A 27,183-nucleotide genomic window follows, 5' to 3' on the forward strand; every position below is an offset into this window, starting at 1 on the left:
TAACTGGTGCAAACTTAATAGAATTAAAATTTCTGTTGACTTTTTACTTTATCAGAATGATACTTTAGTTCCTATAATTACTAAAAAATTATGTTTTCATTGAATATTCCCTTTACTAAGTGGGCAGATAGACTCAGCTGAAGATATAACAAATTTATGTTTTTCTTAGAAAAAGTCTCAGGGATGCAACTCAGAATTACAAAGAAATATTTTATTTCACTCCATAAAATCATGATTAAGAACAAAAATAATTGGCTTGCTACAAATGTTCAATAATTTTATGGAGTTTGTAGGAGAGAGGTTAGAAGAGTTTAAGGGCTAGAATTTGAACTCAAATTCTAATTCACATGCTTATAGTAATGGTATCTTTCTAATTTTCAATCTCTACCCAAAAAGAAAAATCTCATTTTTCTTTGTTTCAAAAGTAACATCTGAAGTAATGTAAGTTGTGTTGGAAATGAAAAGCACTTTTACACAAAGTTCTAATTATATAATTAATATTAATAAGGTGCATTCTGATTAAAATAGTTACATTTGATGAACTATGAGGAATTATACTTAACCACTTACTATCGTGAATGTGACAAAGGAAATAATTACCTTTGTGCTTGGTAATTAGATATCAATTTTATACGGCAAGGAGAAATGAGAATTCGTATTTTTCATAAGCATTTTGGACAAAGGAAAGGAACTGATGGAAAAAGGGCAAAGCAACGAAAATGCTGGTGAGCTGCATTTTTCTTCAGGCGTGCAATGAGGCAGCTGTAGTTATTACAATTTAGAAATCAAATTGTAATGAAAATTCCCCATTCAGCTGCCCTGTCAGAGCTGACACTCAGACACAGAAGTGGAAATCCATGTTCTGCAACATCTCATCCTATATTTGTACCCATGTGGGTCTTGACAATTGATCACAAATTTCTTCTGGGGTTGACCTTGCATCAGAAGCCTCCTCTTTACAAGGGCTGCTAGCAGGTACTTCCAACTGATTACAGTTGCCCTGTGAATGAACTGACTTACCCTGGCATGGAAGGAACCAAGTTTAGAAGTTTTATTGGATTTATAAACTGTTCTAGTTATAAGCAGTGCAAAACTACCTCTTCTACAACATGAGGGACTCCTCCTGGTACCAGCACTTCGTCTAATGGTTCATATAAAATTCAGATACTATTATATCTAGTTTGGCACCTGTAGTGGACCCCTTCATTCTGTCTGTTTTAGGGACAATGACTGCCGCTTAGGTCAATTGTTGCCCAAAGTAACTATTACCTAGAAAGCAAATTCTCTTGAATTATATGGAAACTTTTTATGAAATAATATGGTTCAAAAGACAAAGATATTTGCTTTTTACTAGATCAACAAAATGAAGCTAGCAAGATGGTGTTATAGGATTAAGAAAATTTATAAAATAGTATGTAAGTGCCATCTGGAAAATGTAGATTAAAGGTTAGAAATCAATTCAAAAATATTCTTCAAATATTTAAATTTACTTCGATATTATCCATATAATTTAATTGGACATGTCACATATCTAGTACTACTTTAAGGTTGGTCTGTTTGTCTCTTTCCATCTATCTCCATGTTGTAAAAAATTATAATAATAACTACTGTGCATTGATTGCCTACTATATTATATAAATTTTCTGTAGATTACTTGTGATATTCACAAAAAAATCTGTAAAGAGGTGTCATTATCTACATTTGGCTTATGGAAATGGAGGATTATGGGATTAATGTAGCTGGTTTACTAATATGACACTATGGCTACATTTGAACCCAGAACTGTTGGATTCCAAGTGTTTTCTTTTTACCACATCATGCTTGAGTTATTTATGAGATAATTACCAACTGAGAAGATGATCAGAAGGTCAGAACTACTACATGGAACATGCATTCTTACCTAAAATTTTTTTATTTCAAGCAAAAATAATCATCTTTATAAAACTGGTGCCTATTTTATTTTTAGGGCACTTTGTGCTGTAGAATTTTGCCTAAGACATTACTCAAAATCATCTGATGATATTTATGGAGGTCAGTTATGCTCTCCTAACACCTATACAGTTCTGATCTATTAAGTTTGAAAATTTTGAACTTTCAAGGAATGCTGTTTTCTTTGGTTTTTTTAAATTATTTTTTTACTATATTCTATGCAATGAACTAGAGCATATCCTCATGCAGTCTAGCTATAGTCGTTGAAATTGCCCTTAGTGATAATGTTTTGTATTTTAGTCATTAACCAAATAAGGACAGAAATTTACATGTCATCCAAAACTTTTCTAACAAAATATAACCACCTGGCACAGGGACAAAGCTGCAATGGAAGAAGAAATACGGGCAAGGATGATGGACCTTTCCTCCCTTTACTGGGTGAGCACTGATAATGGCGATTAGAGAATAAAAGCAGAAGGAAAACCTTATTGGACATGGATGAGAGTAAGCTGCAAGAGACCACAGGAAGGTTCCTTAAGGCAGATTTTTCATTCTAAAATTCTACATGCAGTATTGGTTGATGAGATCAAATTATATGAAATTATTCCAGGTTATATTTTAAGTTACTATGTTCATTTATTCTGATCACAAGTTGCTTTGAGAGATATATTTTCTCCCATTTGGTGACTTGAATTTTTGTTTCTTAACTGTTTTTTGATGAGCAGAAGTGAATTGTGATGCAGCATAATCCATCAATTTTCCTTGCATAATTAGTACTTTTTTGTATCCTGTCCTAAAAATTTTTCCTTGTGCCAAGGTTATAAATATATTTACTTATGCTTTCATTCAAAATTTTATAATCTAGAAGTACAGTTGTACATGCCTTGTGAGCCATTTTGCTGAGAACCTCAATGTGTCTTTACATATATGTTATATTTAAATCTACTTCCGTGTTCTCTGTGAAAGAGGAATGAAATTTATTTATTTTAGTACGAGTCTCCATTAATTCTAGCATCATTTGATGAAAGAACTTTCTTTCCTCCAAAGCTGTTTTTGCCACTTTGTCAAAAATCAATTGAGTGTTTATATGTGGGACTATTTCTGGACTTTGTCTTTGTCCTATTGATCTATTTGTCTATTCTAACACCAAACACGCTTGCTTGATTATTATAGACCTATAGAAAATCTTGAAGGCAGAAAGTAAAAGTTTCTAACTTTCTTTTTCTATTTCTAGATTATTGCGGCTAGTCTGGCTCCTTGATTCCAAATATAAAATTTAAAATTAGTTCTCTAATTTCTTTAGAAATACATGCTGGGATTTTACTGGGATCATAAATTTGGAGATAACTGAAAACTCAACAAATCATTTATATCTTATGTTTTCCTCATTTATTGTTTCTAGTTCTCATTGTGAAGATATCACATGTATTTTAATTTCTCCTATACGATTGTACAGTTTTTAGCTTCTATTATAAGTGGCATTTCAAATTTGATTTTCCAGTGTTCATTTTTCCATATAGAAATATAATTACTTCTGTATATCATTTTTGAATCTTGAGATTTTGTCACATTCACCTATTTTAATCATGTTTTATAAGTCCTTTAGGATATTTTACATGCATAATCATAATCATACCATCTGAAAATAAAGACAGTTTAAATTCTTTATTTCAAATCTAGATATTATTTATTTCTTTTTATGTCCTTATTGTACTAATTAGAACTTCTACCACAATACTGAATAGCACAAAAAGTGGAAATTCTTGCCCAATTCTTGAAATTAGAAGAAAATAATTTATCTTTTAGCATTTATGATGGTGGTTAGCTACATATTTTTTAAAATAGCTTTCATCTGATTGAGAAAGTTTCCCTCCCTAATGGACGACTTTGGTTTATTATTATGAATATATGTTAGATTTTGTCAAGTGATTTCTCTGACTGAAGGACTTACACCTTGATTATGTCAAGAACACCTAAAAATCAATTAAAGCAGTCAAAAATGGGCAAAAAATTTGCACCAATCCTTCATGGAAAGAGGAAGATATGTAAAAATTGAAGATATGTAAACATTGAATGCAATTTGTAAACTTATTAGTAACTAGCAAAGACATGAAAACTAAAAGCCTAATGAGATTTTAAAACACAGGTACTAGAATGGCTAACCCTAGAAGCCAGAGAACATTAAATGTTGGCTGGAATATGGAAGAACCAAACAGTTGCTCAAAACTGGCAAGAATTTCAAATGAAACAATCACTTTACATTTGTGAAAAAAAATTTTTGTAAAATTCATGTATCTACTCTATGACCAATAAATTTTATTGTTATATAATGGGAACACATATTCAAATTGTATGCAATAGAGCTTATGAAAGCACTTATAATGACAAGTAAAACAGCTCAAATATCATTTAACATGAATAAACAAATTATAGTAATTTGTTCTCAAATAAAAAGAAACAAACCAATAATATACAATACAGTTCATAAAATCATGAATTAGTCTTTGAAACATTGCGTCAAATGAAAGTTGTCACACACACACACACACACACACACACACACACACACACACACAAAATACTTCGTGGAATTCTGTTTACATAGTGTTGGCGTTATGACCAAATAAGTCTATGTTTATCGAAATTAGATGGTGTTTGTGTCTGATCATGGTAGGGGTCAGATGACAGCTGAGAAAGTACATGGGAAATCTCTGAGGAGTTAGCAATATTCTGTATCTTGGCAGAAGTGAGAATTTCATAGTACATGCATTAATCATCACTCATCAACTGTTTTAAGATTTGTATATTTTTTCTTTATCAACATGATAAATCAGACTCACATGTGTAAACACTGTATTTTCTATCTAGTGTAAAAAACTGAAACAGTAATTAGGATCCCAAATGTACAATAGATATTGTGAAAGTAAAAGGGAAGACATTGCTCAAAAAGAAAGAACAACTGGGATGAGGGAAAGGAGGAAAAGAAAGACTATATTACTAATGTCTATTAGTTCATAAAAAGAATGGTTTATGCTTTCATTATTTGATCATTTTTTCAGGCCTATATCTTGTAATCTGAGCACTTTGAAGACAGCAATACATAATATATTAACCATTGTTAATCTCCTATTATATTGTTTTGAAATTCTGTATCATCATTGTTGTTCTTTTTCATTTTAAAATTTAAAAAAAAAATATTCCTCAATTTAAAAAGGTAACACAAACTTTTTTTTCAGTGGTGGGAATACAAACCAGGGACTCATAGATGCCAAGGGAACCCTCTACCACTGAGCTATACCCCCAGCCTTGATGACACAAAAGTTTAAATTAGTAAATAGTTTCCTATTTGCTATTGTGTTCTTATGCAACTGCTCTTATTAGGCTTTTTTGCAATTGTAATGCTGCTGACTTTACATAATATTTGAACATTTTGCTCTCTGCATTGGGAAATTTACTAGAAGTAAATAAAATAATAGGCATCAACATATAAAATCACCACCGCCACATGATGATAATTTTATGACATTAAGTTCTTTAGGCTTTAAAATAAGCCTCTGGCATTTAAAAATGATGCCTCTGGTCTTACGGACACAATGTTAGTTTCTACCATCAAAATAAAGCCTCGTTGCTATAATTGCTATACAAGCCCATGGCAGCATTTGTGATTTTATCCTAATGGACGTTTTTAATGGGCACAAATTATTTTCACTTATTAATACTGATATATATTTCATCATGTTTTAATACCTACTGAAAGTAATTTGGCACATTTACTGTTTTCTTCTAAAATAACTGCTATTCTTGAAACAGCATAGCTTGAATTTTAATTATAAATTGGCTTTCTTTTTTTCTCCTAAGTAAGAACACCATGAATGCTTTGTACAATCTAATTTTATAAACATGTAGCATCGTGCTGGGTACTTGAAAACTCAAGCATAAATAAGACATATTCTCTGGTCTCAAAATGCTCGTAATGATCTGCAGCAGTGGACAAGTAGACAGATAAAAAGAAGATAATATAATATGAGCAATACCAGCTATACGAACAAAGGGCTATACTAGAGAGAGAAAGAAGTGTCGATTTTCATGAATGAAAAGAAGAGAATCGTGGATGGTTAAGTAAAAGTACTGAAATTTAAAGTAAATCTAAATATAAATTAGTGACTGATCATTACATTCATTCAGCAATCTGGCTTTTGTGTCACTGATCCTACATGGTAGACACTGTGTTAGTCACTGGCCCACAAGATGTGACCTAAGACCTTAAGAGATTCACAACCTTAATGCATTTTGTCAAGCCAAAATTGTGATAAGGTTGCTTACCTGCCTACCTTGCGCTATTATGGCTTTTTCCCCTCTCATTTTATTAAACTGAAGTCATACACAAAATGAGATTTTAAGTGCAAAGGCTATTTCTTTTTACATTCTTTTCATTTCTAATGTACCAGAAAAAGTAATAGCTTGAAGAGTCAAGTAACTATTAATTCTAATGCTACTACACTCCATGTTCTTATAAAATTCATTTATTCATTTACCAGTTATTCAAACAAAATTTATTAAGCTCTTATTGGAATACAAAGATGGATAAGATGAATGATTTATTCTCTAGCAGAAAAAACAAACATGTACAACTGGCTGTTACCTGCTGGACCTGAGGTTCTGGAAGAGAAGCAGAAATTAATTTGGGGGTAGAGGCCAGGGGTTAACTTACAGAGAAGACAATGCTTGAGAATTTTCCCTTGGTGAACTGCAAAGCCACAATACATGCTGGTAAGAGCATGTGAGAAAATATGCAGACCTCCAACCATTGGAAGATCTGGTTCCTGCTGCTCCTCTTCCAAGACTCTTAGGAGTTTTTCTTAGGAGTTCTGCTCTCATCCCTCATACAATGAAGACATTTCCTTCTATGCTTTTCTGATTACAAAATTTGCTGCTCAACTAAAGTGCCTTATTTCCTTCATGTTCTTTAGTAAATCCTCTCAACATAATTCTTGTTTCTCACATTTTGAAATATTCACAAGTAATATTTTCTCTCATTAAAACATATACTTTGTTTCAGGACTTCTGAATAAAGATGTATTTGCAATAATATTTCCACTCAGGTATTTTTTGCAAGATTTTATTTAAAATCTCAGGAGCCACACGTATTGATTCAGATTTGGGCAGGGGGTTAAGAAAAGTAAAATAGGCCATATCCCAGTTTACCAAACACTCCTACCTCTAGTCTCTGCAAGATGTTGGACAACAAGCTAGAATGAAACCCATTAGTCTTTCTGCAATAAACACTGAAAAGTTCTCTATAAAAAGCAAGAAAAGATTATTAATAGCCTCACATCATTTCAGGCTAGGATTTTTTCCAAATAAGTTATGTGAAAGTATTTGATTTTATCATTTTTTTCAGGTTTCAGAAGTTTTAAAGAGGAATTGCAGACCTACATTATGGTGGCCTGCATTTTAAAGTTTCAGAAACAGGTTTTAAAAGACCTGTTTATTAAGTAATGGAGCATAGCACAAACCTAGTACCTTTCCTGTTAACTTAGCTAGTAATTATTATCCTCTGTGTAGGTTCCTCATTAGGTATCCCTATGACCATTTGGAAACCACTGTTAAATCTCTGAATTTCTTTTTTTGTCTGTTTTATTTCTCTTCTGGCTCAAAATCGTTATTGCCAGATTTCTCCATACCGTGCCCGATCCTAACTTCTCAATCCGGGAGTTTGCTATTGCTATTATCTGTCCCATTTCTTCTGGCAATGAAGGTCTTTCTACCAAATTGGTGATGTGAAAATGCACTTCCTATCAACTGAATTAGGATGGATGCATGGGACCTGGGGAATTTACATTTCTCACAAGAATAACTCAGAGTTTTTAAATACCAACAGTTGGATACAGGCAACTGTATTTTGTGGCAAAATTGATGACCTCTCTTCAGGGAGTTGCTCCCCTCCTGCAGGTACTGGTTTAAACAACTTGCACTGTAAAATTATAAACACATCACTTCCTGCTGTTCATAACTACCATAAGAAACATTTCTTGGGAGTTTAATCAAAAATGAGGTGAACATAAGCAGATTACATTAAATATACTAATATTTTGAAAGATAACAAGGCTAACTGGGCACAATTCTTTCTATAGTCAAGAGTCTTGTTTTTGTTGTTGTTTGTTTTTGTCCACTATCAAACATTACATTTTAATTGGTTTTCCTTATGGACTCAAATTCATTCTAGCCTCACCTAGGAGTGAAATATTAAATGGTGTAACACTTGTACATTCCAAACAAAACTTTCCTGAATAAAGAAGCCATATACTTCTAGTGAGTCCTTCGATGAAGGGTCTGCATCTTCTTCACTCATTTTCCTAATAATATGAAATATCTATAAGGCAGAAGGATCAGGAGGATACCCATGAGCTAACGAAAGCATAATATGAGTCTTTTTTAAAGATACACACACACACACACACACACACACACACACACACACACACTCAGCAGTAAGAAGAAACAATTAGGAAGCCACTTGTATCCTACATCCAGAGCATTTTGATTCAGTACTAGGGATATTAACCTAAAGGGGATATTCACTATTGTAATCATGTCAGCCTGCACTGGAGAATTCAGGAGCACAAATCTATTACCAGACCATCTGCTAGTTCCTCAACTTAGCGCTGAGAAATGATTCATCGATATAAGCACATAGGCAAAATCTATCTTTTTTAACAACTGATAATGTTAAAAAATACACTTTGATTTTGATGAAGGCTGATCTTACTAAAATAAAGTCTGAATCTAGTTAGAAAATCAATTTCCATTTATATCATCCACTTAAGTGTCCCTGTCATTATCCATCTTTTATTTGAATATCAAGTTTTGAAATGAGTGTGAATGTCTTTTAAGGGCAAAAGCATTACAGTGCTAGCAGCTACTTACATTTCAACTCACATGGCAACCACCCATATTTGAGACAATGCTTTTATAGGTGGTCATATACATCACATCAGAAACAATTCCCTTGAGATGTTTACACCGAATGAGCTAATGTCCTTTGTGAATATTTTTTACTTGTAAATAACCCTAGGTTATTGATAGTCATTGATAAAAGCAAGAACCCTCACTGGCTGAATACTGCAGACTCAGTTTATGATAATATGATTAGTTATATGAACAGTCCTGCTTAGGCACTGTCTTGCTAATTATAATATTATAAATATTAATGTCACAGCCTTTCTGTTTGATTGCTACTCGTGGAGTCATTCATCATGATATTTTCCTGGAACCCATATTGTAAGATTTTCCTTCCTTACCTCTTTTCTTTTTCATTATTGGTTTCACAATCATACACATTTTTCTTCAAGACGGTTTTACTTTTGTCTGTGTGTTAGGAAAGGGACAGTTATATTTCTCACTAGAACTAACCAGTTATATGATGCTTCTTTTATTCTCAGAGTCCCACTCAGCCATCCAAAGCAGAGTACCCGGGGTTTTTGTTTTTCATTCTTTTTCATGTGACCTGTTTCAAGTTAAGATTCATTTGAATTATTAAATGCTTCCTTAAAGAATCTTTTTATACTGCCTCTCTTTTTTTTAAAGTTAATTATTGATGCAGTGACAAGCTGAAAAGACTAAGAATTGTAATTTTTTCCTCCCTTCATTCAGGACTCAAGAAATGTCTTCTGACAATGGTTGTCTATTTAGAATAGTACAAAGGAAATACAAAGGCAAAATGCTGAATGTTGTTTTAGAAAAGAGTTGCTAAAATCACCGTATTATACAAAATGTAAATGTAGTGTATATTTCCCAGAAAATAGCAGTTAGTGAGAAAGTTGGGACATAACCTTTTGAGCCCAGGTTTAACCACACAGCAGAAGCAGTTACAAAAGATGCTGATTAGATTTTAATTTTTTTTTTAAAAAAAAAACTTCATCATGTTATTCAGGACTCCAGTTGATATGATTGTCTTGAAAATAGAAAGGTAATGTTATAATTTCCAGAGCTTGTTAAAGAATAAAGAAATCTCTAGTCTCCCACTGGAAAGAATGCCAGTCAACACCACAGTAAGCAAGAATTTGGAAGCACTTTACACACAAACTTCAATCTTGTTCTTTTATGTGACCTTGTGTTACACTGGTTTTTATAAAAAGGTAACTCACAGATCCATCATAGAGCAGTAATCAAGCCTCCTTCAGAATGAGTCTATTGCAAAAATCACATCCGCCAGGCACCGTGTTTTTTCTGTGAGTGAGAATGTGGGAAAGCCAGCAAGATCTGAAGTAGAAACACATTGAAGCAGAGTTCTCAAGAATAACACAAGAGAGGTGAATACATACCTTTCCAGTGAGTTCAGCAATAGGTGGAACCGGTTTCCCTTTCTGATGACTCACAGTGGCTGGACTCTGTCCATCCCAGTCTTGTAGCTCTTCAATGCTCATCAAATAAAGCAGGGCTTTGAGGCCAGTGCAGTAGTCTTCAATCACAGTGAAATCCTGATTCTGAATAGCACTGCATACCTGGGAAAGGCAGAGAAACCAACCCAACATCAAACAAAGAGCTAAGACTGCAAACAGATTTACTTACCATTCATCAAAAAAAAAAAAAAAAAAAAAAAACCAAAAAACAAACAAACAAACAAAAACATTTATGGGATGTATAGGTCCTATTTTAGGCATGATGGATCAATCATTGGCTAAGGTTTGGTGGGGACAGTAGGAATGAGAGAACGCAAAGGAGAACTTCCAGACAGGATGATTATTGTCATCAGTGATGCGGTGATGTATGTGCATTTTTAAACACATTAAACCACATGTTTTAAATAGGTATAGTCTATTGTATGTCAGCTATGCCTCAGTACATGTGTTAACATTGGATCAAATGGGTTGAATTTTTAGAGAGTAAAGTTGGCAAACATAAGAAAGGCATTTCAGTTCTCTCATTTTCCTTATACTGAGATGAGCTTCCTGGAGATACAGTTGTTCTCAAACCTGCTAGTGATCAAACCCAGGATAGCCTAGTGTTCATCCACACGAGTCAACCTTCGTTTACCCTTTTTATGCCTCATTCCTATCTGTTTTTTTTTTTTTTTCACTCTCTATTACTCAGGTCTTTCCTCTTCTTAATTTGCAAAATTCTTTGATATAGAAAAATCTTTTCACAAGATTTTCCAACTGCCCAGAAGAAATTTTCTTGTACATATGATTAACCACAAATCACTTTTAGGTCTTGGGGTATTTGGGAGCTTTTGAGGAGCCCAGAACAAGTTGGCTTTTCTTTTACTTAAATATCTTGACTTGTGATTACTGAGTGATTAAGAATAATGTCCAAGAAAAATCTGTGTGTGTCCACTACAGATGACTGACAACTCAATCCTCAGACTGAAACTTACAGAGGGAAGAGCCTTGCCTAGGTTGGTCATTATATTATCCCCAGTAACTAGCACAGGGTTTGTCCCTTATTCTGCTCTCAACACATACATGTCGAATGACGATTAATAAGAGAATTTTAAATTTGAGTCACCACATGACATAAATAGAAATACAAAATCTAGTCTTAAGAAAAATTGAATTAGAGAAACTGAGCTTTCCTTTAAAAATGTAATTGGGATTTCATGATTGCGATAGGGATTCAGGATAGTGCTTAGAGAATGTAGATTTAGCTAAGCATTTCCAAGCTGGTTATTTCCAAAGATATTGCTTCAATGTGATACCATATATAGGTTTCTGAAACACATTTATAATTAACAGGATGCTGTCCTTGTCTAAATAGACAAACATCATTCCACATTCAAAATTTATAAGACAGATTTCAACATTTTTCCAAATCTATTTTACCAATCTATTTAATGAATTAATTATCCAAATAAATTTAAGCAAAGCAGAACTCATCTCCTCTTTTGGGGGTGGGGGATACCAGGGATCGAACTCATAACCTTGCACTTGCCAGGCAAGTGCTTGTGCCACTGAGCTAAAGCCCTTCATCTTATTTTTCCTAGTACATCTCTATGGTATCCATGGGAGATTGGTTCCAGGACTCCTCCACAGATACTGAAATCTGTAGATGCTCAGGTCACTATATAAAATGGGCAGTAAAATGTAAATAGCTGCCATACTTTGTTGTTTTTAAATAATAAGGACAATATTCATTGCAAGATGTGGGGTTTTTTACCCAAACATTTTCAATCGATAGTTCACTGAGGTCACGTGTGTGGAATCTATGGGTGCAAGGTAGACTGTATATATAAAGGTGGTTGGCAATGTTAATCAATAGAGAAAAGTTGTCTCAGATTGGAATGAAAATAGAGGAAATACCTGAAAGTAAAAAAATAAGTAAGATTCTGTATCAATATCTTTTAAAACCTTCTAGGTTCTTAAGTAAAATTTGTCTATCATATTATCTGGTACCTAGTTGATACTAAAAGTTGGTTGAATTTAATGAAAGCATACTAAAAGTTTCCACAATTGGGAGTGTTGGGAATGGAGAGAAATATGGGTGGGTTGAGGGAGAGTATACTGGCATCTTAGAGGAAGGAGATCATAAACAACACCAAGTAGAGGAGATTCTAGAGTGTTAAATCAATCACTGCATAAAAGTTAGGACATTAGATGTGAAAAGTGAGCATGACATTTGGCATTAGAAAGATACATATCTGTGGTTTTTTGCTTGTTTGTTTTTGTATACGAGAGTTGGTGGTTCAGTGAAGAAACTGTTTTTGTTGTGTTTGTTGGAGGCTTGAAGAATAGATGAAGCTGTGAAACTGAAGAAATGGCGATAGACTGTTTTTATAAGAAATTTGGTGCTGTAAGAGAAAGGGAAGATCTAGGGACACAGCTTAGTCTTTTGTATTTTATATTTTAAAGGATAAAAGTAGCTGTATTAAGGTGATGTAATCATTTTTACATTTCAGAATTGGATATGACTTATGTGCATTAGATTTTTTTTCAAGCTTGGCCCATCAAGTGTGATTTAAAAACAATATTATGTCTAATGTGATGTCTAATATTGGCCAGATATTCTGCTAAATACTTTAAATGTATTTCTCATTCATTTCTCAAAATTAATCTAAAATATAGGCTTAAATTTTAGTTTTATTTTGCAGTTGTGGGAAAATAAGACTTTAGAGAACTGCAATGACTGCTTCAGGGTACACAATTAGAAAGTTGCAGAGCCAGGGCCCAGAATCATAAAATCTAATGTGAGCTAGAGACAGACACTGGCAGAGGAGAAACTGCTTTACTGTACCCACAGTCATCTTTTCTTCTAACAGTTTTATTAATGAAAATATGAAAATTTGGATAAAATTATCTTCAGCCATAATACAATTATTTTTAAAAAGTCCATCTTGCTAAATGAAAACTGTGAATACTTTACTTTCTTGTACTAATAATACTAACTCAAAAACAAAAGGCAGAAACCAAATTCCTTCACTGCCTACTTTGTAGTGTTTATGTTACTACAATGCAGCAAACAACAAAGAGTAACTCATAGATACAAACTCAAACATTTTCTATGAAGCCTATTCACAGTATGTAAAGAAAATACTCCTCAGGAAGAACAATTCGAGCATTAATTGGGCTTGTAATAACTTTCTCATGGTTGAGAAGTATTTTTTTTTCAGAACAGTCATAAAGAACATCATCATAACTTCCCTTACAGGTTTTAAGCTTATGCAAGTCAATTGATGCTTTACTTAAACCTCTTTGTTTACTGTGAGGTCCCATTTTTAATAGCATATGCTTTTATGTAGTCTTAAAATAGCTTGCTAAATGAACACAGGAAATCATATTTTGAAAATCATTTATTTTATGGAGTGTTCATGAATACTGTAAAAACCGGCTTCCCGAAGTAATCTAGAAATATATTACATGGAGTGAACAATAAAATTTATCTTAATCTTTTCTGTTTTTTCTAATGGGAAAATACAAAATTCAATGATTCTCCTAATCTATAAATGTGGCATAGTCATATATGCTAACCTTAGCAAAAGGATGGAGTGCATAGACTAGGTATCTTTGAACTCCAGAAGAACATGAAAAGATCTAAGACTAAGATGGATCCTTCTTTCCTATCCTTTTCATGATCATTATCTTAGTGTTGTGGTCTGTACACTGGGCTCTATCCAGAGATGTGAAGAAGAGACAAACATGACAGAGAAGGAAAGACTACCGACAACAGCTGAGCATGGCCAGGATGTGGGCAGCACTGGGTATTCTGGAGATGACCATGAGATATGGGTGCTGGAGGGACCACTTCAGATACACTTATGCATGTGGCAAATTTTACCTGGTTTAGATACATTCTTGGACAACATCATTTATTTCTGCTTTCCAATGAGATTAAACCCATTACTTTTCCTGAGAGCATTTCTGGTAGTAGGAAGTTTGCACATTGATTTTTTTCTTTAAAATTATTAATATACATAAAATTATCTGGGGATCTTTTAAAATGCAGATTTACATTTTGATGGTTTTCAGTGAGACTTTGGGGTGAAATTCTGCACTGGTGACAACTTTGCCTGTGACGATGATACCCTTGGACCATACTTGAAGTAGTTTTAAAAATGCTGTAAGGGTGAAGCTCAACTTGAAATGTTGTCTGCAAAGCAAATTTCTTGTAAACACACAATTTTGTTTTAATTTTTATTATTAGATTATATAAACATTTTTATGGCCCTTCAAAAGATGCAGTCCTTATCAGAAGGTGTTTTTGAAGAAAGAGAAACTTTTCTGATTGAATAGTAATATGACTAAAATCTTAGAATATGAGCTGCCCATTGGGAACAGAGCTTGGTTCATGGAATTTGATTTCAGAAAATGGAATTTCTTAGTTACTTAACCTTTCACTCCATTGAGAGCTTCATTTTGTTCTCAAAGATAAAGGGAAACCAAAAAGGGAGAGGGGAGAGAAGAGAAAGGAATAAAAAAGAAAAGAACTGTAGTATGTATATTTGACCACTCTCCAAGATAATTATAAACTGCATGAATTGCAAACGTATTAATATAGTAAGAAGTTATATAAAAGTGGTAAATTTGTCCTTTTGAAACTTCAAATATGTAGCCACTAAGCCTAAATGGGTGTATTTTATATCTCTTAATTGTTTGTTTACTAGTCTGATTTAGACTCTTAATAGCTGTTAACATATTTACTTAGTATTATTTGTACATTTTTTATGGTGAGGACTGGATTATCTTTTTCTGCAGCAGGACTTCAGGTACCACTGGAGGATGGTTGTCATCATTAATTATCTTTTACAAGTATGAATATACTGATAGTGAGCTGTTTTAAATAGAGGCCTCTAAACTCTCAGCAGGAACAGTTCTATCTGGAGCTGGGTGGGGCCCCTGTGTAGCTGGGTTTGGGGTATGCCATAAAGATCTCAATGATCTCCTCCAGACCTCTGCCACAGTGTCCTAATTTTTTATCTCAGGTGTGGGCACATTTAATGGAAGCCATTTTATAAAAAGTAGTTGTGCCCAGACCTGGGGGATGACAGAGATTTGTGGGAGCTCTTTTTCATAATAAATTAGCTATTTATGGAGACTTGCGTTTTAAAAATCTCTTTTGCATGCATTGTTTAAATATTCAGAATAAGCCTGATTTTGCAGCTGAGAAGGTAATATTGTTACTTTAAAAATGGAAAGAGCTTTGACTTCTTAAAGTCAAATGTATTAGTTTTTAGGACACACCGAGTTGAGGGGTTTAAGAGCATATTCACATAGAAATAAGGGAACATTGAGCTCAAACCACATTTTAGCTGAGTAATGGTAAGCAATTTTTTCCACTTAAAAATAGATACTAAATACTCAGCACACAGGAATATAAAGTAAAATACGTAAGTACCCAAAATAGTACTTAGTACTTAGTAAAATAAATTGACACTAAAAATAATTTTAATAACATAAATAAATCATTAAGGCATGAATTAGGCAGGATATAATTGTTAAAATCTAATAAATTTTTGTTCTAATGCTGCAAAAGAAAGTCTGGACCTTATTTTTACTTGCATAAAGGATATTACGGAAAAAATAGCTTTGGTCCTGTCAGAATACATATGCCTCAGACCCACCTCTGTTGTTCAGTGGCCGGATGAACAGGACTCAGTCCCCTCCCCCTCAATCTGAAACATTTAGATGATAATATGGCTTTAGAGATTAAATCACATTGTGAAGGTGAAAGTGTATAGAAATTACAATGCTTATATGGAATGCTAATAAACCCATGGTAGAATGTTAAGTGCCTAGCAAAGTTCAAATGGAGAGTTTTGCTTACTTCAAATAAATTTAAATGTAAAAGACAATTTATTTGGAAGCTCTCAAAAACACAGTAAAAAGACTTATACCAAGTAGATCCAGATATACCTCATTTAATGACTGAGTCCCATCTCTTCTGTTAGGTTGGTAAAAGAATTGATCCAGAAATGAGGAATTTTCCACAATGTGTACATTGCAGTACTTGAAACCAAATGGTCAAAGGAAACTCCAATTTGAGGACTTTGCTTTTATTTGCATAACTCTTTTTTTTTTTTTTCTTTTTATTGGTACCGGGGATCGAACTCAAGACTGCCTGCTTGCAAGGCAGGCGCTTACGCTGCTGAGCTAAATCCCCAGCCCCTATTTGCATAACTCTTACATGTAGTAATATATAACAGAACATAAAACCATAGAACTATACTGTACAGTGCAATCAGTAAAAATCACAGTATTATATAAGCAAAATATATTGTAAAAATATATAAAGACTCTGTAAACAAGATGTACAAACTGCAAAAAATAAGTAAAAAGATGGGCTGCAAGTCCAAGTGGTGGATCATAAATCTGAATAATCTTTAAACAGGTAGTTCATTAAATGAGGAATAGCTGTAATTTGGCAAAGAGAAAGTATATAAAAGCAGAGACACTGCCATGTGCTTTTATTTTGTTGGTTTTCATTTTGTGGCACTAGGGAATTAACCAGGATCCTCATACTGGGCTACATCCACAGTGGTTTTCTTTATAACTCATTCTTTTGTTTTTAATTTGAGTTAGAGCATCTTAGTCTCTAAGTTACCCAACCTTAGCTTGGCTTTCAATCTTTCTGCCTCAGCTTCCCCAAGTACTGAAATTACAGGTGTATGTTACAATGTCTGACTAGTACAAGGTTTTGAGTAGTATAGTGACACATTTTTTAAATGATATTGCTATATAATATGATAAAGTTTTTTAAGTGGTGAGTTTGATCTATTAGATACAACTCAGATAAATTCATGATTATAATCACTCCTTTTCATTTCTTATTATATAACCTGGAAAATCACAATCCAGATTTTAGGAATATATACCTCCAGTCTATATACAACTAAGATACATGTTTATCATTTAAGGACAAAGTAGGCTCAAAGTTCATCTATAATCATCTGTAAAAAGTCCATTGGAGAGTAACTATATTTAAGAAAAATACAAATTCTTCTGCAATGGTCTTCACATTAGATTTTATAAAAGACAAGAGTCATAAGTGTTTGGAAAGGCTTGAACGATCTTCCCATGAAGGCAGTCCATCTAAAAAACATTGATTAAAGTGGATCATCCATCCTCATGCAGATTTTCAAGAAGAAAATTCTAGGATCTTTCTTTACTAATTTATTTTGCTAAGAGGTCAAACTCTTTAAAGTAATGTGAAACATCATTATTGTAGATATTTACATAATGTCTTATAGTTTTTAATGTATGCTGTAGAAGTATTTATATATTAATCTATATCTTTCAAAATACATTCACAAATAAGAATAAAAGGAATTACTTTTGGACACCAGCCATTGAATTTCACAGACCAGAACTCTGTAAAGGTTGAATAATCTGTCTGTGGTCACACGGCCAATTGGAGGCACTGTGGCCTGTCCTCCTGGCCAAAGTTACGTCTGCTTACAAAACTGCCTATTTAGTATCATCTTCCTTACTTTATCCATCAGTTCTGAGAAGGTAGAGAAGACACCGTGAATTAGTTAATAAGTGAGGAAATAAAAATTAGAACACTGAATACAATGCCTGGATTCAAAAGATTAGCAAGTAGGTGGTCAACAATAAGATTCAGAACTAGCGACCTCTTCAGAACTTGTCGTTTTCTTTATTCTATAAATTTCAATCTTAAATGTGAAGTCTCACATATGTCAAAAAGCACTTATTTATAGTTTTCATAACACTATCTTATTGCAAAATGATTTCAAATGAATTAGTTAAATGAATACTGACAAATTCACAGATAATTAAAATTTAAGATCTTAATATTTGGATAATGCACTTGAAGTTTACTACTAAAACTGAAAAACAGAACTCTGCTCTATTTGGATAGAAATGCTCTTTGCAATTCCATTTGCCCATATCCACTGATTTAAAGAGATTTAGTTTTCCAAAGTAATGCAATCAAGAATTTTTCACCAAATTGAGGTCTGACCAGTAGTGACACACAGATGTTGAAATTACACTGTACTTTTCAAATTGGTAAATAATGCATATTGTTAAGGCAATAATTAAGAATAATAATATGAGATTTTTGACTACACATACATAGCTTTGTTTACTTGAATTCATGAATAAGATCACAATTATAATTTTATAAAAGTGTAGGCTAAAAGAGACCCTCTGGAGAGAAATAGTATAAGAGGAGCTACATAGGGGTATATTTGTATATTCACATAAAACCACAAATCTTAGTTGTTCTATCATATTAGTTTCCATTTGTTGGAGCTGTACAACATCAAAGTCATGATGTCCCTATATATTGCATTTAGCAGTAATGTAACGAACTACGTGAAGAAATCAAAGTGAGAGTTTCTAAGTAGTTTCCTGGCAATTGAGACAGCAGGCTCTTTCATCTGCTCTGTAACTGTGGCAGTGCATTGATTTAAACTCCTTCTGAGATCTCAAATGCTTTTATAATCTTAGGTCTCTCAAGCAGCTTTTTTTTTGTTTTTCAAAGTGATAAAATTCTAGCATTCAGCAGAATACCATCTTGTTTCCCCCAAAAGGAGAGAGCTTATTTCAGCTTTGCTACTAAACTGCACAGGATCACTAAGTAAAATAGCTGTTCAAATGTCATCCTATTAAGAAATCTGGCTTCAAGTTCAGTTTTCTGTGCTCTGGCCATACTGAGTTAGTTTGTGGAAAAAACGATAAACAAATAACCCTTCAGATGTTGTTTTTGAAAGATACAAGTCAAAAAAAGTCAGATAAGTGGTTCTGCTTATTAAATATTTTCAAAGTTGTCTTTTAATTACTACTCATTGATAAATCCTAATGGCAGGAGTTTTTCCCCTTGTTTCATTTCATATATCACAATTTAATTGTCAATCACATACTTATCTTCTAATATAACCCCTTTATAGATTTGCTGACAAATTCTAAATACGTGAATTTTCCTTTTCCCACCTTCTTTGTAATCAAAGAAGGATACTAGGGAGTTTGAAAGTCTATTTTTCATTGTCAAGTTGTGACTATTATTCATTTAATTAACTTCCTAATCTAAGTTCAAGTAAAACACACACACACAGAGCGAGCGAGAGAGAGAGAGAGAGAGAGAGAGAGAGAGAGAAGCATTTTTAAGATACTGTGCACTAATATCCAAACCACATTTTGCCAATGAGAATGGCTTTATCAGTTCTCCAAGTATTTTCTCAAAGGCGGCACAGGCGATGGGCTACCCACTTGACTACTACTCCAGAGACCATTTGTAGGTCTGATCTCTATTGCACTTTGTTGATGACACAACTTGACTGAAGATGGCCTGAAGTGATTAGTCAAAGGACTGTGCCCTGCAGCCTGGACTGCCCCTGCCCCTCTTCTTGTAACTGTTCTTTACAAAGTGAACTCCAACAGGATTCAGATCTCAATAATGACCTGAACCAAGAAATAATAATAATAATAAAAGAGAACCATGTAGAGACACAGCACTTCTAGCCTTTTATGAGAGGCTAGAGATAAAATGGACAAGTAGGCACAATATGTAGGGCCAATGAATGGTAATTGCTGCCTTGCCTCTTCAAAGATATTGCTGGTGATGGTCCTGACTTCCCACGAACACAAATATAAGACTAAAAAGGCTAGGACGACACAGGAGTCCTCTATACACCAGGCTTCTATGCAAACTGTTCTTTGGTTAGGGGCTGTGACTGCAGTTGGAGGCAGCTTGGCCACTTTTGCTCCACAGGCATTAGGATTTTTCTAGTAAAATAGTTTCTCATCTTCCTGTGCTAGTGTTTTGGTGCAGCAACAGTTACATAGCATTTTTCAATTACTCTGCACTAACACAGGTGGTGGGGCAAGGGCGTGCAGGGAACATTGTACATGCTCAGCACTTCTCATGATGAAAGTAGGGCAAGAAAAGGAAACTACATGTCCAAACAATAGCTGTCAGATGACTAAAATCCATAATTTTAAGCAATCTTTCTTTTTCAACAGAATCAACACAGCTGGGAAAACTTGATTTATCATATCATTTACTAAAAAGCCATGAGGAGTTTGGATCAGCAAAGGAGAATAAGTCATAAAGTCTGGAGAGGACAAGTTTAGGGAGGGAAATTAACACATGGAATATTTTTCTGGACTGTGAAGATGAATGAAAGGTACGTGATCACTAACACAAGTGGAAATACAAAACTCCAAGAAAATGGGACAATTTGCCTGCAAAGACAAAAATTTATTAACATGAAAATGATATCTCAATATTGCCTACCTTTTAACTATAAACATTCACAATTCAGTAGTTCATTTGATGGTTAATCTGTTACTGATAAAAACACATTTGTGAGAAAATGGGATTTAGCCATTATCAGTTAGTTGTTAATATGTTCTGGGCACAAACATTAAAGTTCAGCTGCCTTAAGAGGTAACAATCTATGAGCTAAGCTTTATAGAAGACATAAAATAAGTTAATATATATGTGTGTGTAAATATATGTGCATATATGTGTAAATATATATATGTATATATATTTATATACCGGAGATCAAACTTATGACCTTGTGCTTGCCAGACAGGCACTGTGATGCTGAGCTATATATTCAGAATATTAATATATTGTAAGCACAGTGCATACTTACCGAAGACTGAACAAACAAAACAATAGCGTTTTCAGTTTTTGAAGGCGTTTTAAAACTTAAGACTCATTCTTGATTTCTTCACTATATGAATGAAAAATTAACTTGGGAAGTTTGCTGTTTTCATGACCACTTTACACAAACTAATATCCAATTCAGGATTGAGTGCTGCATCTGTTTGTTGTGTTCTGATGTTTCAAATCTAGGGATCTAGGTCATAGCTTCAATTGTTACTTTTTTTCTTTTTTGGAAAGCTCCTTTTTCAATAATTGAAGCAATGTATAGCTCATAATTCTAAAAGATGTCATCTAACATTAATTGAATTCTTAAATCCACTATATGCAGTATTCTAAACTTTTATTATTTACACAATGAAATATGTCTTATTCATATACTGATTTTATGTCACAATCAAATTTCTTGCTATAATAATGGCTATACAAAAATAGATCAAGATTAGAGGAAGAACTTTTTTTAGAAGAAGATTTTTGCTTCTATTCTTTTCTATTTCTGAATAATCTTATTTACTTTTAGAGGTTTTGCGTTGCATACATGACTGAGTCAGTCCAGTTTTCTCTTTGTATAAAAACCTATAATTTAATTTTACAAATTCTTCATCTTTAATCACAAGTTAATAAATTAAAGTTCAAATTCAGTAACCATCAACTTGCTCTAAATACTTAAGTAATCAAATTTCATATTAAGTAATTAGTAAAAATACTGTCATTCAAAATGATTTACTCTCCTTTATATTGATATACATGTTGCATTTGTGCAGTGAAGCAATTTTCTCTACATTTGCTAGGAGTATGGTCAGTAACATTTAGTACATTATTCTGGATCTTGACCAGAAGAGAATAATATTAAAATTCATTAGTTTTTCAAAGACAAAAGAAAATTCTTAATTTACCCACTCATTCAATTATTATTTTATTCCACAAATACTAATTTATGCATCAATCCTCTAGTTTGTTTTCTCATTCTATTATCAGATGAAATTTGGAGCTATAGCAGCCTGGGGTTTATGCTGCTTGTTTTATGTTTGTTAGAACATATCTTCTAGGCATCGCTGTGGTGAAGAACTAGTGAGATAAGATTATGAACTAGTATTTACCAAAAGGATGTTGTTGATATTGATATAACACGAAGCATCTGATTCAGAGATAAAGGCGATAATTCAAATTCTGAATTTTGTACTTTAGTGTGCAGCTAGTCTCTTTTGACAGGCAATGTCTTCTTTTCCTTCACAGTACTTAATTTCTAAGTTACTCCATTGAGTTCTAGCACTAAAATGATCGCACTTATGTTGTAAGCAGCTTAATCACACAAAGATGAACATAAAGGAGAATCTGAGACTAGGAAAAGACTGGCTTTCAATTGTCATGCTTTGAGAGTATAAACTAAAATCTTATTACCTCTCATACCCACAAATCAATATACTACAAGCTTTAAATCAATTACTGAATATGAACTAGGTTAAAGAAAAAATTAAGTTCAGGTAAGCTGAATTTTATGTTTAGTATTTCAGCCTTGTCTATAATATATCACATTTTAAACCACAGCTTATGCTATATTCTGAAAGAGCTATAATAAACATTACCTAAATATATAATTCTTTAACATTCTAGAACTGTTGCTTTTTAAAAAACTTCTACATTACTCACATTTACTTTCTGTATTTTAGAGAGGTAATACATTATTAATATGCAACAATATTCTTAATTTATTGGATAAAAACAAGCATGTGCAATATGTGGTATATTTGATCATATATATTAGCCAGTGACTACACTGATTTTTTTTTCCTGCATCATTGTTTCCAGGCTCTATGATGAGTCATGGAATTTTTTCTCACCTCATATGCTACATAACTGCAACTGGTATCATCTAAATAGAGTTAATATTCATAATGTAGTGATTGATTTAGGGAGATGATAATGAGATTATGGCTCATAACCTTAAAGCATGACAAGTGAAATCCTACCATTTTCCACATGAAGAAATATGCTAAAAATTACAATATCTGACAAATGTATCACAGTAGAATTAAACTAGCTAATTGAAACAGAGATTTGACATTTTGATCCTTAGGTATATTATCTTCTTTTGTCTTACAAATAAGAATAACTGATTAGGGAGTAGTGGAGGTTTAAATTTTCATGTCTAACTTTTAACTGCAACAAGGCTTCCTGGTTCTGATCTATCACCTTAAACAAAATGAATCAACAGTGAGTATTGTCCTTCTTTCTTCTGAATATATAGGGCAGAGCCAGATAGGGGAACAGATATTTACCTATATTTCATATCATGAAAATATAGTTTTAAAGGTTTTCTAAAGAAGGATGAATTAGAAAACATTACATGTGTGGAAAATCTGACCTGTTAAACACAACAGAGAGATAATGTTTCTCATGAAAAAATGAATTACAGAAATGGGTGAGTACGTTTTTAAGACTAATACATATAATCCTCCATCTGTTTGAAAGAAATGTCTTTTAAGTATTTTATTTTTATTTTACTTGAAAGTGTGAATTTAATTTTTAAAATATTTTTCTTAAAGACTTAACATCTTCTGGAGCTAGGGATATGACTCACTGGTAGGGCATTCGTCTAGCATGTGTGAAACACTGGGTCTGATCCTCAGCACCAGGGGAAAAAGAGATTCAAAGTTTTCTAACACTTAGTTTAAAGAAGACCTCTGAGATTGAGAATCCTATTACTAAAATTGGTCATTTGGACTAGTTGGTATCCATGCATTTACTATTTTTAAATGTTCAATGATACAGACTTCCAGCTAATCATTAATCTCTCAGTTTAGCATCTATCCACCAACATGTGTCCTTTTATCTATTTACATCTAATGTTCTAATCACTGTGAGGCATTAGAAAAGTGGGAATGTGTGTACACCATAGCTGAAAGACAAATCATACATTTATTTATCTGCATTGGCCCCTCCGTACCTTTTCAGGTCTGGTATATGTCTGCAAAGTAGGGCAGAAAAAGGAGATACAATTTATTCTCTGCCATGTCCTTTGAGATATCTTATTTATGGTCAGAGCAGCATCCTGATAGTCCCACTCTCTGCAATCTGTAGTTTCATTAGTTCAAAACCTAAATATAATTCATTATTTTTTTTTAATTTTCCTGTCCATGAGCATCCAATTTCTCAAGGAATCTTACGGTACTTCAAATACATACTGTGAATCTCTTTTTTGTTGCAACAACCACAGTTTACACTACTTGATTCCCTCATTATCTCCTACTCAGTCTGTTGCAATGGTTTTCTCTTTCTACTCATTACCTAACCATTATTTATACAACAGACAGAATTGACATTTAAAAATATTAATTCGACCATAATATATCACTTTTGGATATACATATAAGGCAACAATTCCTTAACTCACTTGGGAAAAATAGGAACATTTTATAGAATGTACTGTACCGTATGGTCTACCCTATACCCCACTGCTTTTTTTGAGTACATCAAGTCTATTTCTGCTTTAGATGTTGTGCCCTGTCTCCTGTGATATTCTCCTTCATATTGTCATTGAACCAGGGCATCTTACTATTCAGTTACAGTCTTAAAGTTATCTCCCTAGAGAGAATTTCCCCAACCAGATAATCTTCCCCACACAATCACTATCATATTGTCTCCCTTAAATTCTCTGCACAGTATTTATTACTATCTGACATTTTATTTATCTATTATTACTTAGTTCTTACCTAACATGCTCTACAACTCTTGGTTGAATGAATGGAAATTTTGACCACTGCTTAACATTTTGATGTCATTAGCCTCATGACTGAAGATTTCAACAAATATTTGTTGTGGATATCTTCAAGCTCTTGAACTTTTGCTAAATAATACATCGTTTTAAAAATTTGCCTCAATGCTAAGCATTTGTAAGTAGTAAGATTAGTGCTTATTTGTGAGAAAATATTCTAATTTTAGTACTTTAATACACAGTTTGCATTTGAGAAATCTAAGAATGTCTCTCCCAAGGATGTCTTAATTATGTACACTTATTTAAATGTGCTTACTTTTAAATTTGATGGGACTCAGATATTTGATTACATTTGAGATACTAATAATATAAATATTAATGGATTCTTTAAAAACGTATTTCAACATTTTTCAGTAAAATTTTGAAGGGACAGAACTCTTAAGCATCATTGATAATTTCTTGTAACTTTTCAAATTTTTCAATACTTTGAAGAACTCATATTTCAGATTCAAACGTTTAATATTAAGTAACCTTTCACATATATTAAACTCAAAGCATATAGTTTTAAAACAACATTGTTACAGTAGGAATTTCAAACCATACACTTAGTATGTTATCAGTACAAAGCATCGAGTTTCAATAAATTGTAGAGCTGTGCAACCAGAACTGGAACTCAATGTTAGAGTATCGCAAACATCTGAATATTTCCTTGTGCCTTTTAGCAGTTATTCTCCAGCACCTCTCCAAACTGCGGGTAACTACTCACTTATAATCTATGTTCACATTTCATACAAATGGAATGTTACAGTAAAATTTTATAGTCTTTTGCATCTACTTGTCTTGGCATACTTTTTAAATGTGCATAGCATGTTAAATCAATCTGGGTTCATCCATTAATACTGCTGAATAGTATTTCGTTGTATGGATTTACCACATTTCATTTATTTATTCATGAATTTGATAGGAATTTGAGTTGTCTCCAGTTTGTGGTATTAAAGATATACATGAATTAATACACTGATTAGGGGCTGGGGATTTAGCTCAGTGGCATAAGTGCCTGCCTGGCAAACATGAGGTCATGAGTTCAATCCCCAGTACTGCCAAAAAAAAAAAAAAAAAACCTGATTAACTTACAAATGTTTCAGCTAGCTATGATTAATTTTGTTACTGTAATTTGCAAAGTTATGATGTGTGTTGCCTTATTATAGATTATAGTTAATGTTTGGAAAAGAGTGTTTATACTGTGTTAATGACCACTTCTTCATATGTTAGTCCAAGGCAGTCAAATTAGTTATTAAAGAATGTCAAGTATTGTGAAATTTAAACTATCACCCTTCAGTGACAATTAGAATGAGTAAGACTTCCAAATCGCTAGAGGAACCTACTAGAAAACTTTAATAAAATGTAAGATTTAAGTTGAGGTATTTAAACAGTGCTCTACTTATGTACAACATGTACTTACCAATGGGAAAAAAGCATAAAAAGTTATTTTTCTTTTAAAGCTGTCCATTGTTTATATAAAGTCCCTTTTTGTTATGTATTGCATGGCCAATGCAATTTTTATTTTCTTTTTACTTTGGTTGGCTGTTTGAGTTACTAATGAATCACTGGTGCTTCTGACCAAGTAATGAACAGAGACAAAGCAAAAAAAAAAAAGCTATTCCTTTCATCAAATCATTAAATTGCCCATTTTAAACACTTCTAGAGGAGCACATGACCCATATCTTTGTCTACTTCTGATTGATAATTTAGAAGGTATTTATATGCATGCTAATTAGTTTTTAAAGCACACCATTGAAAGCATTTCAGAGCACTGTTTCTGACGTTACTGGCTGCAAGCAGGGACCTCTTTTCTAAGCATAGGTCATGCTATCCAAATGTGTCCCATCCCAGCCAGTCCAGAGTGTATCAATGAATTTCCTGGCAGCAAGTCCAATTTTACTTGAGACCACAAATTTTTTTAGCAAGTTGAATCTAATTCTGGGGGTGAGCTGATGTAGTTATTATGCAGCAAAGCACTTTTTTTTTTTTATAAAACTGCAAGATGTTTTCACTTACTTTTGTTCATATGACTATAAATTACTGTCGTATGAATATAATGCTCAACCATTTATGAATTGTCAAAGTTCTCTCATTTCTGTAATTTTTGCTTCTAAATGAATCATTCATGAGTAAGGTGGATATCTGTGAGGCTTCCTGTGTGGTGCTGTTCGGAGACTGATTTCACTGCATGAATACCAGACTTTGGAAAAGACCTTAGGAGTCTTTGCCCCTATGGGTATGATTAGTGTATGGTGTCTAGAGAGTGGTGTCTATTCTCTGAAGAACATGTGGTTATTAAACATCAAACTCTAAACCTCCTAACTACTCAGCTTGTATGCTCAGAATTAAGCAATGGAACATATACTCTTAGTTGAACCAAAGTCTCTCCTATTTTTCCTCATAGCAGAGATTACTAAAGGTTCTACTTT

The 27,183-nt window shown here is 33.2% G+C and overlaps 1 protein-coding gene across 4 annotated transcripts in view; it reads right to left on the bottom strand.

Moving 5' to 3' along the window:
• The window catches only part of Dpyd (dihydropyrimidine dehydrogenase), an 816,845-nt gene that overhangs the window by 102,012 nt on the left and 687,650 nt on the right, over positions 1-27,183 (bottom strand). For all 4 annotated transcript variants that reach the window (XM_003478953.5, XM_063254705.1, XM_063254712.1 and 1 more), the window contains one exon: positions 10,254-10,433. In XM_003478953.5, coding sequence (XP_003479001.2) covers positions 10,254-10,433 — 180 coding nt within the window. The remainder of the gene's footprint in view (positions 1-10,253; positions 10,434-27,183) is intronic.

The sequence above is a fragment of the Cavia porcellus genome, unplaced genomic scaffold, assembly GCF_034190915.1.
Source record: "Cavia porcellus strain 051 isolate PalLab524CR breed Dunkin Hartley unplaced genomic scaffold, mCavPor4.1 scaffold_1, whole genome shotgun sequence".
Classification (NCBI taxonomy): Eukaryota; Metazoa; Chordata; class Mammalia; order Rodentia; family Caviidae; genus Cavia; species Cavia porcellus.